Source organism: Passer domesticus, chromosome 10 (genome assembly GCF_036417665.1).
Source record: "Passer domesticus isolate bPasDom1 chromosome 10, bPasDom1.hap1, whole genome shotgun sequence".
In the NCBI taxonomy this organism is placed as follows: Eukaryota; Metazoa; Chordata; class Aves; order Passeriformes; family Passeridae; genus Passer; species Passer domesticus.
Genome location: NC_087483.1, coordinates 43,174,023 through 43,189,594, shown reverse-complemented (window position 1 = coordinate 43,189,594; position 15,572 = coordinate 43,174,023). Strand labels below are relative to the sequence as shown.

At 40.7% G+C, this 15,572-nt stretch overlaps 1 protein-coding gene across 11 annotated transcripts in view; it reads right to left on the bottom strand.

Moving 5' to 3' along the window:
* The window catches only part of TANC1 (tetratricopeptide repeat, ankyrin repeat and coiled-coil containing 1), a 59,824-nt gene that overhangs the window by 16,484 nt on the left and 27,768 nt on the right, over positions 1–15,572 (bottom strand). For 6 of the 11 annotated variants that reach the window (XM_064435414.1, XM_064435416.1, XM_064435418.1 and 3 more), the window contains 10 exons: positions 15,312–15,515; positions 11,314–11,415; positions 10,693–10,814; positions 9,540–9,729; positions 5,998–6,255; positions 5,298–5,417; positions 3,926–4,207; positions 2,900–3,051; positions 1,452–1,683; positions 280–446 (listed from right to left, as the gene is read on the bottom strand). In XM_064435414.1, coding sequence (XP_064291484.1) covers positions 280–446; positions 1,452–1,683; positions 2,900–3,051; positions 3,926–4,207; positions 5,298–5,417; positions 5,998–6,255; positions 9,540–9,729; positions 10,693–10,814; positions 11,314–11,415; positions 15,312–15,515 — 1,829 coding nt within the window. The remainder of the gene's footprint in view (positions 1–279; positions 447–1,451; positions 1,684–2,899; positions 3,052–3,925; positions 4,208–5,297; positions 5,418–5,997; positions 6,256–9,539; positions 9,730–10,692; positions 10,815–11,313; positions 11,416–15,311; positions 15,516–15,572) is intronic. The other 5 variants (XM_064435415.1, XM_064435417.1, XM_064435420.1 and 2 more) reach the window with 1 other exon arrangement.

Below are 15,572 nucleotides of genomic sequence, written 5' to 3'. Positions count from 1 at the left end.
GCAACTCTACTGACAGCTGCAATGAAGTGATTCACAATGGAAAAGGCCTCCAATATTGTACCTGTGCACTGCAAAATAAACAAGGAAGGAAGGAAGGAAGGAAGGAAGGAAGGAAGGAAGGAAGGAAGGAAGGAAGGAAGGAAGGAAGGAAGGAAGGAAAAAAATCCAAGAGACTTTGAGTTCCTCTAAACACAGTATTTTTCACAATAATGCAGCTTCACCCATATAAATAATCATTTGGTCTTTGAGAGTAAGAAAAGCATTAAAAGGTGTTTTTACCTGGAAATTAGTTCTTACAGTCACAATGAGCTTCAGCCAGGGAGGAAACTTATAGATTATACTTGTGATAAATGAAGAAATTGTGTCACCATAATCAGGTTTATGAAATTCAGCATCATTTAAACCATCTACCAAAATTATGTAGTCTTCCTCAGGAATCCTCTGCTCTGAAATTTGAGAATAAAAAAGGAAAGGATAAAAACACCTTCCCCCTTAAAGTGACACACCTTTATCGTTAAATTCCATATGTTGAGAAACAAAAATGTACCTTCATGCACACCAGTACATCTTATGGCATTTAAGCACTATTTAGGAGATTAAAAACAATATTAGAAGACTAAAAACCATTTTAACAGGAATGATATATTCCATTCATATGTAGGCAAAGCCCCCTTCTGCCACAGATTAGCTATCTGCCCAAGCTGGCATGTGCTGGGAAGCAGATGTTTTCAAAGGGAGTTTGCTAGTGTTTTATTAAATACAAAAATCATGTTGCTACGTGCTTTCTTTTACACACCATACTGGAGGGAATGGCTGCAGCTGTGTCAGGGGAGGGTGAGGGTGGATATCAGGAAAGGTTCTTCCCTCAGAGTGCTGAGCACTGCCCAGGCTCCCCAGGGAATGGGCACATTCCCAAAGCTGCCAGAGCTCTAGGACCATTTGGACACCACTCCCAGGGATGCCCAGGGTTGGATTGTTGGGGTGTCTGTCCAGGGACAGGAGCCAGATTGATGATCCTGGAGAGTTTTTTTTCAGCTTAGGAGATTCTGTGATTGTTGGAAAACTGCCACATCCATTTTAAAGGCAAGCAAAATCTACATCCACTTTGCAGATATTTAGGCTCAAAAAATTATAAAGTATGTGACAAAACTCAAATGCATCTTAAAACAAAATCCTTTAATGTGAATGTGCCAGCCTTAACTTCAAGCTAATAGCTTGTCTTCCCGTTTTCTAGCAAAAAGTAAAGTTTCTATGACCTTTAATAAGTTTCACAGAATTTTAATTTAAATACTAATCAACTGTTTAAAACCCATCTATTATTGTTACAAACAACTAGCACAATTAAGAAATTCCTTTGTCCATGAATGTTCTGCTTTATTTATTTCTAATACTTTTTTCCACTCTTTATGCAGTTTAAATTCCATTTCCAAGTCACTTCCCGCTTAACGTACCTCTCCTGAGGTTTGAAAGTGGTTCCAGCACTCCCCTTTTAAAAGCTGCTGCTGGATCCTGGACACAAGACCTGAGGCTCAGCATGCTCTGCAGGTGAGGCTCTCTGATGAGGAGATCTCTGTATGCTGTTAACTGATGTGAGCGGCAAAGCAAAGCCGCCACGCTGTGCACGAACTCCGGGACGAGACACGTGTACGTGTTATCAGCCTGGCAGTAATGATAAGCAACGACCTGCAGAATTACAAAGTCAAAAGCATTACTCCTTCAGAATTCTGGTTGGTTACTAGTTAGTGCAGTTATGATAAAGTGTTATTAAATTTCTCTCTCAACTACAAAATCCTTTTCCGTGTTAGATCCCAAGCTGTAACAGTCTCTGATAGTCTGGGTCAAACACAGGGAGGAAGGCAACGAAATAGGTTTTTGATCTTGCAGGGCATGGAGAGAGGAAAATACTAAGATTCTGGCAGGAAAACACAATTTGAGTTCATGGCATTTGGAATCAGTGGGCAAGCAGCTGATTAACTGAGCACAAAAGTAACCTGGCAGTCTGACTAGGTAACCTAGTGGCTGCAATTTAACAACACCACATTCCACGCTGTAACGACCTAAGGACTAATTTGATTATCAGGCAAAAGTAAATGACAATTATTACATAAGCAAACGGAGAAATATAACTGGCTTTATTCTGAGTATTTCAAACCTGTGTATTGCTTAAAAATCAACCAGGATGTAACCCATATTTCTTTGGGGTAAAAAGACCCAAAACAGACCGCAAGGAAAACTTGGTGTTCACAGTGAATGAAAAGCCTGCACTTCAGTCGTTTTCATAACACTCCTTCAAACAAATATGTATCACTTTAAAGACTGCAAATGTTAAAAATCTCATGTTTCCCCTACAATTATTCATATAAAATATGCAATTCAGACACTCAGTAATTTTACTACTTAGGCAAAAAATAAAATGCCTAACATAATCATGTAATATAAAAATTACTTCAGATTTTCAGAGGATGAAAAGTAAAACTACATTCTGACTCAACCTGTATCATAGCATATAGATGGTTTATACAAGAACCAAATATTTTATCTTCCCCGCCTCCCCCTGCCCTGAATCTTGCTTTTCGAAGGTACACTGAACAGCTGCCTGTAGAAAACATACACCACCTTTGGCAAGGAAAGGATCCCAACCTCCCACACCCACACAAAATTGATGAGAAATTGTAAAGGTAACTGTTTCTAAGACCATGCTGCATTCAGGTGATGACCTGAGGAGTACAAGAGGCAGGCAGCTGATTTCTGCAGCCAAACAGAGCCGTCATGCAGAGGTGCCAAGGTGCCACCCCTCTCCCAGCACCGCCCGCAGCCTCCTGCGGGCTCTGCAAAGCAAACTGACCCCAGGTTAGAGGGGTCTAAGACACTGAACATCTCTTAGGAAGTGACAGCTCACCTTTGAAGCGAGGCGTCTCACACAATCCCCTGTTTGAGTTTTGTATTCTGGAGTACCAGAACAAGTCAGAGTCTTCAGCGTGCTGGTGTCACCTGACGGAGGGGGACACGGGGGTAACTGGCTTAAGGGAATCTCCTGACAGGAGTCACCACCTGCATGTAAAAGGCAACAAATACAAGGGAAACCAAATTTGCTGATAGGAGATTGCTTTCTAGGAAAACACCACCGATTATTTTACTGCTAGAGTAAAAATTGAAACTGAGCAATACCATTAGTAAAGAAGCCTGCAACTAGTCTGATACAGGCACGCATTTGCAACTTTACAATTTTAAAACAACTCAACTGACATTTATATCAAAACTACAGAATTACTGAAAGCAAAACCATGCTGACGTGAAGACTTTCCTTCAGAAAATTAAACATACAATGACTCATTTAAACTAGTAGTTACTATATGACTGAACTCTTGGGAAATTTATCATTGTTATTATTAGTAATAATAACATTTGAAGTGTCAGGGAGGGAAATACCAGTAATGACAGTCTCACCATCCTTCCAGTTAATGTAGGCACTGGACTGGTCTGGTGACAGGATGCTACGGATCCCAGTAGAAGACAGAAGGGGTTTCTCTACAGCTTTATTCTCACCTCTACAAAAATTCTATGGAAAGCATACAAAGTGGGTACACAGTAGGAAAAACACCCACTGCTCCCTTTCCAAACTTGTGAGAGACAAAGCCTGCTGCAGTCACATCCTCAGAATTTGGGGTACACACTGCCTGACAAGAAGAAGAGATTCTGCACACTGCCTGTGTTATACCACCTCTCTGATGGGCTGAGCCCACATTATGTCACTTTGAAGGTATTTGTCAGAACACAAAAGTTTAACTCCTTCCTTCACTCACTGGAAGAAAAAAGTGTTTGTGAAAGACTTGATGAGGCCTGACTACCTTAAGCCAAAAAAGCAAATATGTGACTCCTGATGTCAGCACATTAACCCAGACCAATACCCAGAAAAAGAACATACTTTTAGGAGATGAACTTGGGCTGTTGGAGGCTATTTGTCTCATGCGACTTCCATGGCAGCTGAGTGCCACCAGCCGTGAAATGACTGCAGTCTTCCCAAATCCCACATTTCCAGTAATGACTGCTCCCCTGATCTCTGCTGGGTCAGGATTCTGCAGTTTTTCTTCAATGGTGTGAAACAGCCATTCTCTTCCAACAAACACTGAGTCTGTGGTTATGCTTGGCACCTCAAACAACAGTGGCTTCAGCAAAATGTCCTGAGGCTTATAGGGGATGAAACGAGCTGAAAAGATGTGTCAGGGAATAAAGTTTACCAGAAGAAACTTGACATGCAATCAAACAGCATGGTTTCAGAAGGTAATATAATTTAGAAGCTTTGTTACTATCAGTCATAATCAGACATTCTAGTGCTTTCACCAGGAAAGCAATAAAATCTGATTGCCTCAGTTCAGGTCATCTCCATAATTTTTGCATGAATTAAATTGTAGAGGGAAGAAGCTACAGGTACAATCTACTTTTTTACAACTGAACTCAAGTTAGTAAGTTGTAGAATCCAAAAAGTTTTCTTAATAATGCATTAATAATTCTACAAACGGGGAAGCACCATTTTTCAGTTTAGAGTGAACTATGTGCTGAGCATCACAGTGTTAGGTCTTCAAATCTGTAAAGACATTTACAGAGAAACAGAAAAACGTACAGAGAATAACATAATTTTTCTGTTTTAAAAAAACCCTTAAAGTAATAAAAAAAAATAATTTCTACCTTGTTCTTCTGTACTATTCAAGTCACAGGATCAGTAGTTACACCTTTGATTACTTTGATATATACATCTGGGAAACATTTGATGACTTAGGAAAGAATTTGTGTTTGATTGCGTAAAATAAACTAAAATTTACAGGAATAATATTCACTAATAATATGCTCTAAAGATTCATTAGCCAAATGTAATGTTACACAACCTCTGTTTCAGCATTAATCTGTGACTGTGAAAAAGCCATAAATGGAAAAGGGCAGCATAGTATCTACATATGATCCTCAATGTGACTGATGTCAGCACATAAACTCAGACCATTACCCAGAAAAAGAACATACTTAAGACCAGTTTTGGTACAAGTTCACTTAAATTTTTCTGCCTTTAATTGTTATTGTTTGTAACAGATGCAACACATTCATCTCTAAAGCATAGCATTTTGCAGGAAAAAGTGTAAGCAAGCATTTTGTTGGCAGACATGCAGAGTGACTTGTCAGGAGCACTCCACAACTACTGTAGGACAGGGCTGTTTACAAAGCTCGCAGCCCAGCCGTGCTCCAGACTGCTGAAGGAATGTGTGACTGTGCCAGACAGATGCAGGTGTAAATATCCCTGCCTTTACCTTCCTGCTGCACTCTTCCGCCAGCGGTGTTGTGCCAAGGTAAGCGAATCGAAGTTCGTAAAGGAGTATTTCTTTGTCCATCCAAGTAACTCAAATCTTCCAATTTGGTTGAACTTGTTGCTAGAGTATTAAAGAACTGAAGCTTATTATTCTCTCAACACAAGTTACAAATAATGTTATTATTTATTACAGTCCTTAATCTGCCTGTTACTTACAGAGAAGTATTTCTAGACAATGGCAACAAAGTCATTCATGTTGCTACATTTGCAAAAGGCGTTTCAACCGAGCTGACTAAAGATTTAGTTGGGTTTTTCCCTGTTTAAACGGCCCTTAGTTCTCCCATTCCGACAGTTCTGTTTTTTACTGTAGGAACAACCACATCAGCGAGGTCAGAAGTGTTAGAACAGGTTCAGGTATTAGCTGCTAATATACTACCTGTCACCAGGCAGTGTCCTGGAATAACTGATGGACTTCTGAAGTGTTTCAAAAGTCCTGACCTACTCAATACCTACCAAAAAGCATGGTAAGAGCCTTCTGGATCACAGTTTTAAACAAATGAGGTAATGCTCATCTATTCAGTTCAGAACATAGGCTTTTTTCTTTTTATCCTATAGAGATAACTTTCATACCAACAACAGAAAGATTCAAAAGAAATGTCCAACATTAAGAACACCCTTGGGTTTTGACCTCAGGACTTTACCTGCAACAGAGTTTGGACGAGGCATTACTAAAGAGGCAGAACTCTGAGTGTAAGGAAGGGGACCCTCTCCCGTTGATACTTCTTTTGGCAAATTCTCAGAAGAGCCAATGGCTTCCTCTTCTGCAACTGGTGAACAATTATCTGTTCTTCGATCACGGCTGATGCCTTGGTGTTTTCCAGCTCTGAGACTCCCATCCTTACTCCATTCTAAGCTAGATCCACTACGATCATCATTCTCCGATGAACTTGTTATAGTGGCTGAAAAAGAGGGAAAAAGCCCAAGTAAAGTCAGAGGAATTTGGCACATACATAAGAATTTTCATTCTCAAATGGCATTGTGAAACATAAATGACAAAAATTCAATGTTGTTCAGAAGTCCATCTCACCTAAAATACATAATCACATCAGGATGACAATCAGCCTGTACCTAACAAAACAATCTTGACAGAAACCTTCCAGCAAGTAAACTATTTACTGTTCCTTTCTTAAGCACCTACTACATTTCACTGTCAGAAAGAGCAAACAGGAGCAGATGCATGATGAATCAGAACCAGTAGAGTATATTAATAAAATTTCAGATTATAAAAACATAAATCAATATGTTTAATAAAGAGTGCTGAAGTATAAATAGGAGGTCAAATAAAGGCTTGGGGGGAAAGAGGGCACTTTCTGCTATTAAAATTTCATAGGCTAAGCAATAAGGAACACAGACCTAGAGAGACCCTCAGCTAAAAGGCAGCTAAGACCACTGAGGTGTTTTTGGATGCTGTGGTACAGAGCAGCAGTTTCTGCTGCCACAGTGACTCCCTGGATGAGAGACAACACCAACTTATCCAGTGGGATCCAAATGTTACACTTTGGTAGCTGAGGGTTATCAGTGTGCCCGTACTTGTTTGAGATTGTCTTTAATCAAGGCTTCCTACAATAACATGAAGACTTTATCTTCCTGAAGACCCACTTGAGTAATGTTTAATAAAACTATGCTAACCTCCTCGCCTAATTAGGAACACTTTGTAGATATATACCTTTTTGTATGACTAATACTGAAACCACTCTGTTTAAATTTTTTTCAACTACTTACATTAAACTCTCACAAAATAACTGAACAAGAAATATTTATTGAAGCTTAAGCCAACACTCAATGCATTTTGAATGCTTTAATGCAACAGAAGAAAATACGAAATAGGATGAAAGGGCATCAGGATAAAAAAAAAATAAAAAAACCAATACCAGTTCAAACTATAGTATCTGTGTAAATTCTGGGTCCTTCCTAGGCTACCAATTTAAAAGTTAAAGCCATATTTGTGGCTATTCTACACTCAACTGGCCCATTCTTTAATGAAAACATTCTGGCATACTGGACTGCTAACAAAACACAACCATAGGGGTGGCTTCTGCATTGCTGAGCCTGGTGCAGTCAAGGAAGGACCAAGCTGCACTGAAGCTTCAGCCATGCAGGATGGTGAGGTACTTGTACAACTCTGCCTTCCTCCAGCTTAGGCTCACATTCATAAGAAAGAGAGAACTGGATACTTCAATTCAACAGCTCGTATTCTAAGAAATACCAATAATATGACATATAATTTAGAGGCGGTAGAAGAAAAAGCCCCAACGTTCCAAGCACCCCATTAATCTTCCACACACTTAGATTGTACTTCCATATGACAAATTTATTTTATTTTTATTGTTGTGCCAAAAAAATCTGTCTCTTCCTGAAGTATGAAATCTTTAAAACCTTGATTCCTCTTGGAGTGAAGTACAGCTCCAGGAAACCTGGCTGCTCAAGATTTGCATCCTGACACAGCAGCAAGGATCCAGCAAAGCTTTTATTGTGGCCAGCAGCCCAATCTTTTCTCCTGCTTAGCTCCTTGCTGAAGTTTAAAACTTGCCTTTACTGCTCCTATGTCAACCTCAACAGAAGCAAAGAAGAATTCAGCCACAATTCAGTAGTAATCCACTAGAAAACTAAAGGAAACCTGAACTGTAAGCAAAAAAGAAGAAAAGGGAGAAAAGACCAATTTCCCATCAGTCTGCTGGTCTGGAAAACATTGCAGGAGTAGAAATATAAAGGAGGCCCACCTAAGCAGCACGAAGGAGCAAGATATTTTCATTGCTGGATGAACTCTGTCAAAGACATTAGAAAACATACACCTGCTAAATGTAATTTAAAATGCACATGTACTAATATCAAATTTGAATGCACAGACATACTTGTATATAAAAACCAAAAGCACAGGTCACTTATCAGAAAGGAGCCTCTTCTTTCCATTCTTGGTTTCATGCCTTTATAGATGTAAGGGGTGCTGCCATGGGTAGCCAGGAGACCGGGGCTGTTCAAATTCCTCTGGAATTTGATGCATGAACAGCAGCTCTGCAGAGGAGCGGCGGATGATTTCCACATGGTCCCGCAGCCATGAACCACATGTACTTGACTGAAGGAGCCACCAGAAAGTTCCCCCTGCTCTTGCACTCATACACTCATTCTTCCTTTTCAGTAGTTCAATAAGTAAAACTTTATCACTGTTCTAAAAATATTTTCTTTAAAACACTGGTACTTACAAGGTTATATAGTAATGATGTAGTCATGCCAGTACACTATTTTAAACAATCATCCTGACCTTATTTACAGCATGGACATACTCTTGGACTATTTCAAGCTTGTCAAGCATGGCTAGTATGCTCATATCAGTACCTACATTTGTGCTCTTTTTCCAAAAGCAACAATTCTGATATATCCTTTCCTTTACATCAAGATGTTCATGCTATCTCAAAACTAGATCTTATACGAAGTTGATCAAGTATCAATCTGACATGGAATGAGCACACAAAATCATTTTCTTCAACTGCAACACTTAAGTTTTATACAGGACTATTTTGACCCATGATAAACAATGTCTCTTAGGGTAACTGATCAGTAAAAATTATTTTTACTAAGCTGGTTGGTACAAGGAGCTGGTAACAGTTGGGCTGTGAAGATGGCTGCCTCCAATGCTCATGGACTCCCGACACAAGATGCACATGTACCCTCAATTCAGCAATCTTTCCAACAGAAGATCATACCATTTCATCTCTTCCACTATGTCCCATATTAGCTTCATTTTCATGCCAATTACTCAAAAGGCTGCACTTTTAAAACCGTTTAATTTGGGCTATTCTCATAAGAAATCACATCAATTATTGTTTCCTCAGCTGGAAATTAAATCAACTTCAAGCCCTGCTGTGCTTCACCATTATGAAAAGCACTGTTAAGACCTCTGGAATGGGAAAGAAAAAAGGCATAAGAAAACAAGAAATGGAGAAAAAACAGAGGAAATCAATTATTTCAAATGAAAAAGTGGAGAAATTAGAACTGCACCAGGAAAACAAAAGAAGAGAAATGCACATACATAAGAGCAGCTGTTGTAGCCAAGAGCAGGATTTCAATCTTTCAAAATGGGATCCATAGACAGTGTAAAACCAAACATGGTGACATAAAGCAGCTGCTCATATTTGCAGAATTAAGAGGAAAGTAATTTCTACCATGTGCTAATGAAAATGCTCACCTATGATCCCACTGTCCTTGCTCTCCAGGGTGGAGCTGGGGGTGCTGATGGTGCCGCAGGGACTGCCCTTGTTGGCTGCTGCTTTGCCAGCGCAGCTGTTGAGGGTGGAGCAGGGGCTGTCGGTGCTGGGCGACGTCGTGCTGCTGGTCAGGGTGGAACAGGGACTCACTCCTTGGCTGGCGACCGCACACTGCCAGGGAAGAGCAAGAAACACTCACTGCACAGCAGGCAGGACCCTGCTGGGCTGAAAACTAGAGACCTCGAGCTGAGGTAGAGCAAGAGCAAAGCGAAGAGCCCATTTTTCATGTAAAAACTTCAAGAAGTGAAAGCTTTGTCTAGACTGGGAATCTTAATCTTTCATATTACTCTTAAAAAGTGACCACTGAATTAAAAACGTAATTTCACAGTTCAGTGAAAAAGCTGTAGTGAGGCAGATATCTTCTCTATTTAACACTTTACTGGATACCCCTCCCCTCCACCTCTTGTATTTATTCTTTGAGTTGAAGAAACCGGGAACTGTAGTCTTATTAATTTTTCACTGAAAATTTGGGTGAAAACCCAAACTGATGTGCTAAGATTTAGGAGGGCTGGGACTAAAAGTGGAGAGAGCAAGGGGGAGGAGCAGAGGTTGGCAGTTACTGTGAAGTTTTAGTTAGCAGGTGAGTTTCATGTGGATAGTAGCTGCCTACTTCTCTCCAATCCCTCTACCCCAAATGATAGAGAAGAACTGTCTGATTGAAATGAATTTCTCAACAAGAAATAAACACACCCCTCTCCCCAAGCATGCTCCCATTTTAACAAAATGCTGCCCTTCTTCATTCTTGAAAATCATTGAAAAGAGAAGGCAAAAATTTCCTCCTAAATACTAAAAGCAGAGAGAATTCTAGAAGCTATTCACATTCATAGTAGATTAGATTTAACCTCCAGAAATGATGAGAAATCTATTCAGTTTGTGTGTTTTGAAAGTGTGAATTGATCATGAATTTGTGAAAACAAACACTTGGTAAAATGAAAGTCCAATTCCATTACTACATTTCTATAATGGATGGTATTTCGGTAGATATCAAGTAACTGCAACTAGCAGATAGACAAAATAAGATTAGTCCTCTCTAAAACAGGATGAACATTAAAAGATTATATTCCATTTTCCTACCATAACTTCACTTTTCTCTTCCATGTGAGCAGAAGCTGGGATCCCTTCTCCCAGTAAAAACCCCAATCTTGTCATCAGTTCTTGTGCTGCAGGAGAACAGCTTGAGTCTTTGTCAGGCTTTGCTTTGGATTGGGAGGAAAAAAGTTGAAGGTTAGAGTCTTTTATTTGAGAACTGCTAAAAGAGGTAGAAAAAGTACAACCAAATTGTCCATAAGACTTGTAATTGCTGGTGGGTCTTGGATCCTCTGCATAACTGCATAAAACTAGGGGAGGAAAAACCTACCTGCCAGTCAAACCAGAAATGTTTAAGTGCAATGAGTTCATCACTGGACTGATTAGTGACATAACACAACAATTCTCCTAAGAGCATTATTAAGCTCAATGCTATCAAAGCTTTGTGGCAAGCTGAAATTCTATTTCTGGCACATAAAAATGTGAAGAGTAGAGGTTAATTACATAGATGTTTTGTAACCTCACAGTTAACACATAACCAGTACCATACATTTTTGTTTTGCTTGCTATGCACAAGATGTGACACCAGTTCTCAAAGTGCCAGCTCTTCTGGCGCAGAGGAGGACAGACAGCGCGTGGACAGACAGACACTCGCGGGCGGGTGCTCACCACTGGCGCTGGGCTCTCCCGGCTCCGGCCTCCTCTGCAGGGCCAGGGCTGCCTCACCTGGCACCCTGGGGCTCTCCACATACTTGGGCTTCCTGACCGGACCTGCAATGGGAACACAGGGAGCATACTGAGCAGTTTCCACATGGACCACAAGGTTCCTGTGTCCTGTGTCTATTCTCTACCATGTAAAAAAAGCAGAGAAATTACTTCTTACACACACAGCTGTTATCATAAAGATCAGTGAGCTGCTGCACTTCCACTCTCATGAGAAACACATGCTCCAGGCCTTTCAGAACTCCAAGGCTGCTAGAAAACAAACCCATTGTATGGGTTGTGTAAGCTGCATACTCCATGTAACCCCAGTAGCTGGTCTCCCTACTCTTTACTGATGTGTAACTCAGGACTACATCTCTGCTCTCAACCATGCCTCCTCCTGCTCTGCACTTCCCACACTAACAGAGCAAAACCCCTTCAGGGAGCACTGCAGAGGGACTGTGGGTCTGATGCCAACTGTCCCACATTGCCCTTCATAAAGGGACTTTCCCCTTCCTCAGTTCACGTCTTCAAAAAGCATCCTTCTCCTTGGTTCAGAGTTTAAGGGCACACCAAAGCTCTCTCACACTTTGTTTATTAAAACCCCACCCTATATTCAGGTTGTGGCACTTCAGCCACATTGAGCACCCCACCTTTCCTTTTGGCAGCAGCCTCAGATGCTACATTAAGTCTCAAAAACTACATCGATTTCTTGCTCTTTTTTCTGAGCACTTTAAGACTCATAACTGCTTTTAAAGAAAAGCTGCATCTCTCCTCTGTGGCCTCAGGCTCCCAGGGTCACACTGCCACAGAGCTGTGAAGGCCTGGCCACCCCATCACAGGGTAACACACATCATTTGTCCAGAACAATCTGGCTGGACCCATCTGCCAATCTGGCTGGACCCATCTGCTCTTTCAGATTCCCACCTAGAAGTGCAATATGGGAACATGATGACAACCTAATTTCTTAGCTATGAAATACTGGTGAGGAAGTGTCAGTCCTATATGAACACTTATCTATATCTTTAGTAGAGATTCTTGAGTCAATTTCACTTTTTACACGAACAGCTCGGCACCAACACCAGAGGGGGCTCTTCCAACGCTACTGTCAAAAATACGGGGCATTAGCCCTGGTGAAAGCAGCTAAAAATGCATTCCTTTGAAACATTCTTTAAGGAGAAAATAGTCCACACCTGTCACTTGTAAGCAGAAGTATAATCAGACATATCAAATTTGGACAACAAAAAGCACTCACTCTAAAAGAGCCAAAAAACCCATTTAGCAGTTGTAAAATTAGATCAACACAGAAAGATCTTCAGGATGTATTTTTAACACTCATGTTTTAAGATATGGAGGAAAACCTTACTGAATTTTGTGCCTCACGAACTGCTGTGGAAGTGACTTACAGTACTTGCAAATCCAATATACAACATTGCAACAAGTAGGAGAATTCATGGTAAATTTGTTTTCATGCACTAATCTAGAACAGGACACATGAATTAACCCTTGGATGAAAAGGACTCATTTAAATGTGAAGTGCTGCAGAACAGCAGCTCTTTTACAGAACTGTAGGATGGCTGAATCAGGTCTGATGGAATGTTCATCTGGGACACGGCATTATCAGCAGCAAATTGCAGAGCAATCTCAGTAAGGGAAAACACACTCCCTGCTATGCTCTCGTGACTGCTGCTGAGTGCCTTATCATGTCCTGGGCCAAAGCGGCCACTTGCTCTTTAGGAGTTCTAGATGGATTTTTCTTCCAGGAACTAACTCCAGCCTTTCTCTCACACTCTGCAACATCAGCAGGTGAACACAACACAGCCAGACACAGTGACTGCACTGTCTCCTTTTTACAGCTGCATTTCTTCTAGGTGGACAAAAACCACTCCAGTCTAGTACCATGACTTCTCTTCAGTGCCATCCCACACTGGCAGTCATTCCTGAAGCCTGTTCTAGCTCTGTCCTAAATCTAGTGCAGATTTTCAAAGCTGGTATCACCAGTGTTACAATAGTCTCCTCCCAAGGGGGACAATCTACAAATTTATACAATTCCATTCCAATAGTTTTTTTTTTAAGTCATCTATTGCTTTGCTAGTAATTTTTAAGGCCTTTTTGACTGCAGAAGAGCTGATGTCTCAGAAGATCACTGTACTTGTGCAGCTCTATCCTTTCCCTCTCGTCAGGACTAAGTGGATCTGTAGGTGTACTGACCCCAGAGATTGTCTGATGCAGGACTTTGGAGCTGGCACAGCTTAGTGCTTGCAGGAGGAACAGTCCCCAGGGCTTCCAAGGGTAGGGCACAGATCTGCAGCCTGAGATGAAACCAGTTCTCTGACCTAGTCTAGTCTCAAGAATCAGGTATGAGGATTAATTTGCTTCTTAATTACAAGTTTTAATTGAAGTTTAACTTCAAAACTTATTGAAGTTCTGTTGTACATTTATGCAAGACTCTCCTAGGAGTCACCTCTGGCATTCACTGATGGAAATTCACTGATTTCCAAGGAAACCTTTCTCTGTTAAAGTATTATTCTACCATTAATGTAAGGAAAGCAGCAACCATTTTTTTCAAGTGCAGCAGTATCATCTTTCATTCATATCTTCAACTCCACAATCCATTTTTTTGGAACATTCCTCATAAATCAGTATTTTCATTCTTTTAGTTGAGCCTCCTAAATCAGACTACAATCAACTACTACCCCTTCCAGACAATAAATACTGGTTTAGCTGCACACCTCTAAGATAACCAATCCAAACAATGCTTATCCTAGATTTGTAGTAGAAGAAGCTCAACTGAGAGGACTGAAACTAGAATTTTGTTCTACCACTGTCAGACAACTTCATCGCTACAGCCCCACTTCAGAACACTACTTCAGCCTCCTGTGCGAAGTCCTTTCTTCTTTCACTCACCGTATCCTGAAAGATCTGTAACTTGCTGTCATGCTACTGAAATAGAGAGCTTTGAAATCAGGACATTAGTATAATCTTGTTACTAACCCTGCCCCAGATACTAGACAGCTAATTTATATTGAATCATCTTCCATTAGAAAGAGTTTGGTGAAAGTCAAAGGAATAGCACAATGTTTCTGCTGGCCTCCTATCTCCTGGTTAGGTCTTTGTACAAAAGAATGATGCATAAATGCCAACGCATTCCCAGCACTGTAGAATCACAGGAAATCTTTCCCCTTGGCTGTGGGTCACAGTGGAACGACTCTGCAGTCATCATGAATATGGCTTTTCACAGTCACAACTCATCAACTGTTCAGCATTTTCTGCGCTGACAAAACCCAGCTTTTGACAATCTGTTTCCAGACCTTATAAATTCAAACCTGTTGAGTGTCTCCACAGGCAACAGGAACGTGGAGAGTTTCACTTGTCTCTCCCACCCTGACCCGAGTGAACCCAAGTGATGCCGGTGTGCTGGAATGATTTCCATGCACAGAATGCTGATAAAAGGAGCCCCATGGAGCTCCATATTTAGTCTGGCTCCCACACCAATGGGCAGGCACCACTGAGGACACAACCACTGAAAACTAACAACTTCCTTGTCACTTTCACAGCAATTTATCTATTAATACATTTGTGTATGGAAATACAAGTAAAATAATTGAACTGTAAAAGCCATACTTTTACAATACTCATTCTTACAGTCACTCACACACGCACAAAGCTTTTTGCAGTAGTCCTCTACCTGATCAACTAATTATAAATAACCAAGTTTAATCATATTCAGACACTTCAATATATAAGTATCTGCAGCACCAAATAGATTAATTTTTTGCTGAAATAATACATGAAATAATATACTCCATTTAATAACCAATTACTTTTTTAACCTGGAAACATGCACTAGTCTTGCTCTCGTTGCAAAAGTTTAACACGATTTTACCACGTTATTTTATGCAGCATTTATCAATAACTGAGTTAACATGTTGTGAAGATTTCAGTTGCTCACTGTTTCATCTTACCTGGAGACTTCTTGTTTGCTCTTGCCTGCATCAGATAGGACTGCCGCGGCAGCAGAGGCGAGGACGGCAGTGACATTGAGACTCCTTTGGCCAAGTTCGCTCTGTAAGTGTCCTGGCAGCCTGGCTGCTCGCCACTGGGGAAATCTGCATTGTGGCCAGATGTTGCTGTAACCTGCGAGGCATTCTCTGGGCAGCAGTCACCTGCTAAAAATAAAATGTTGTCATCTATCTGGTGATGTGCCAAAATAAACAGCCGAGAGT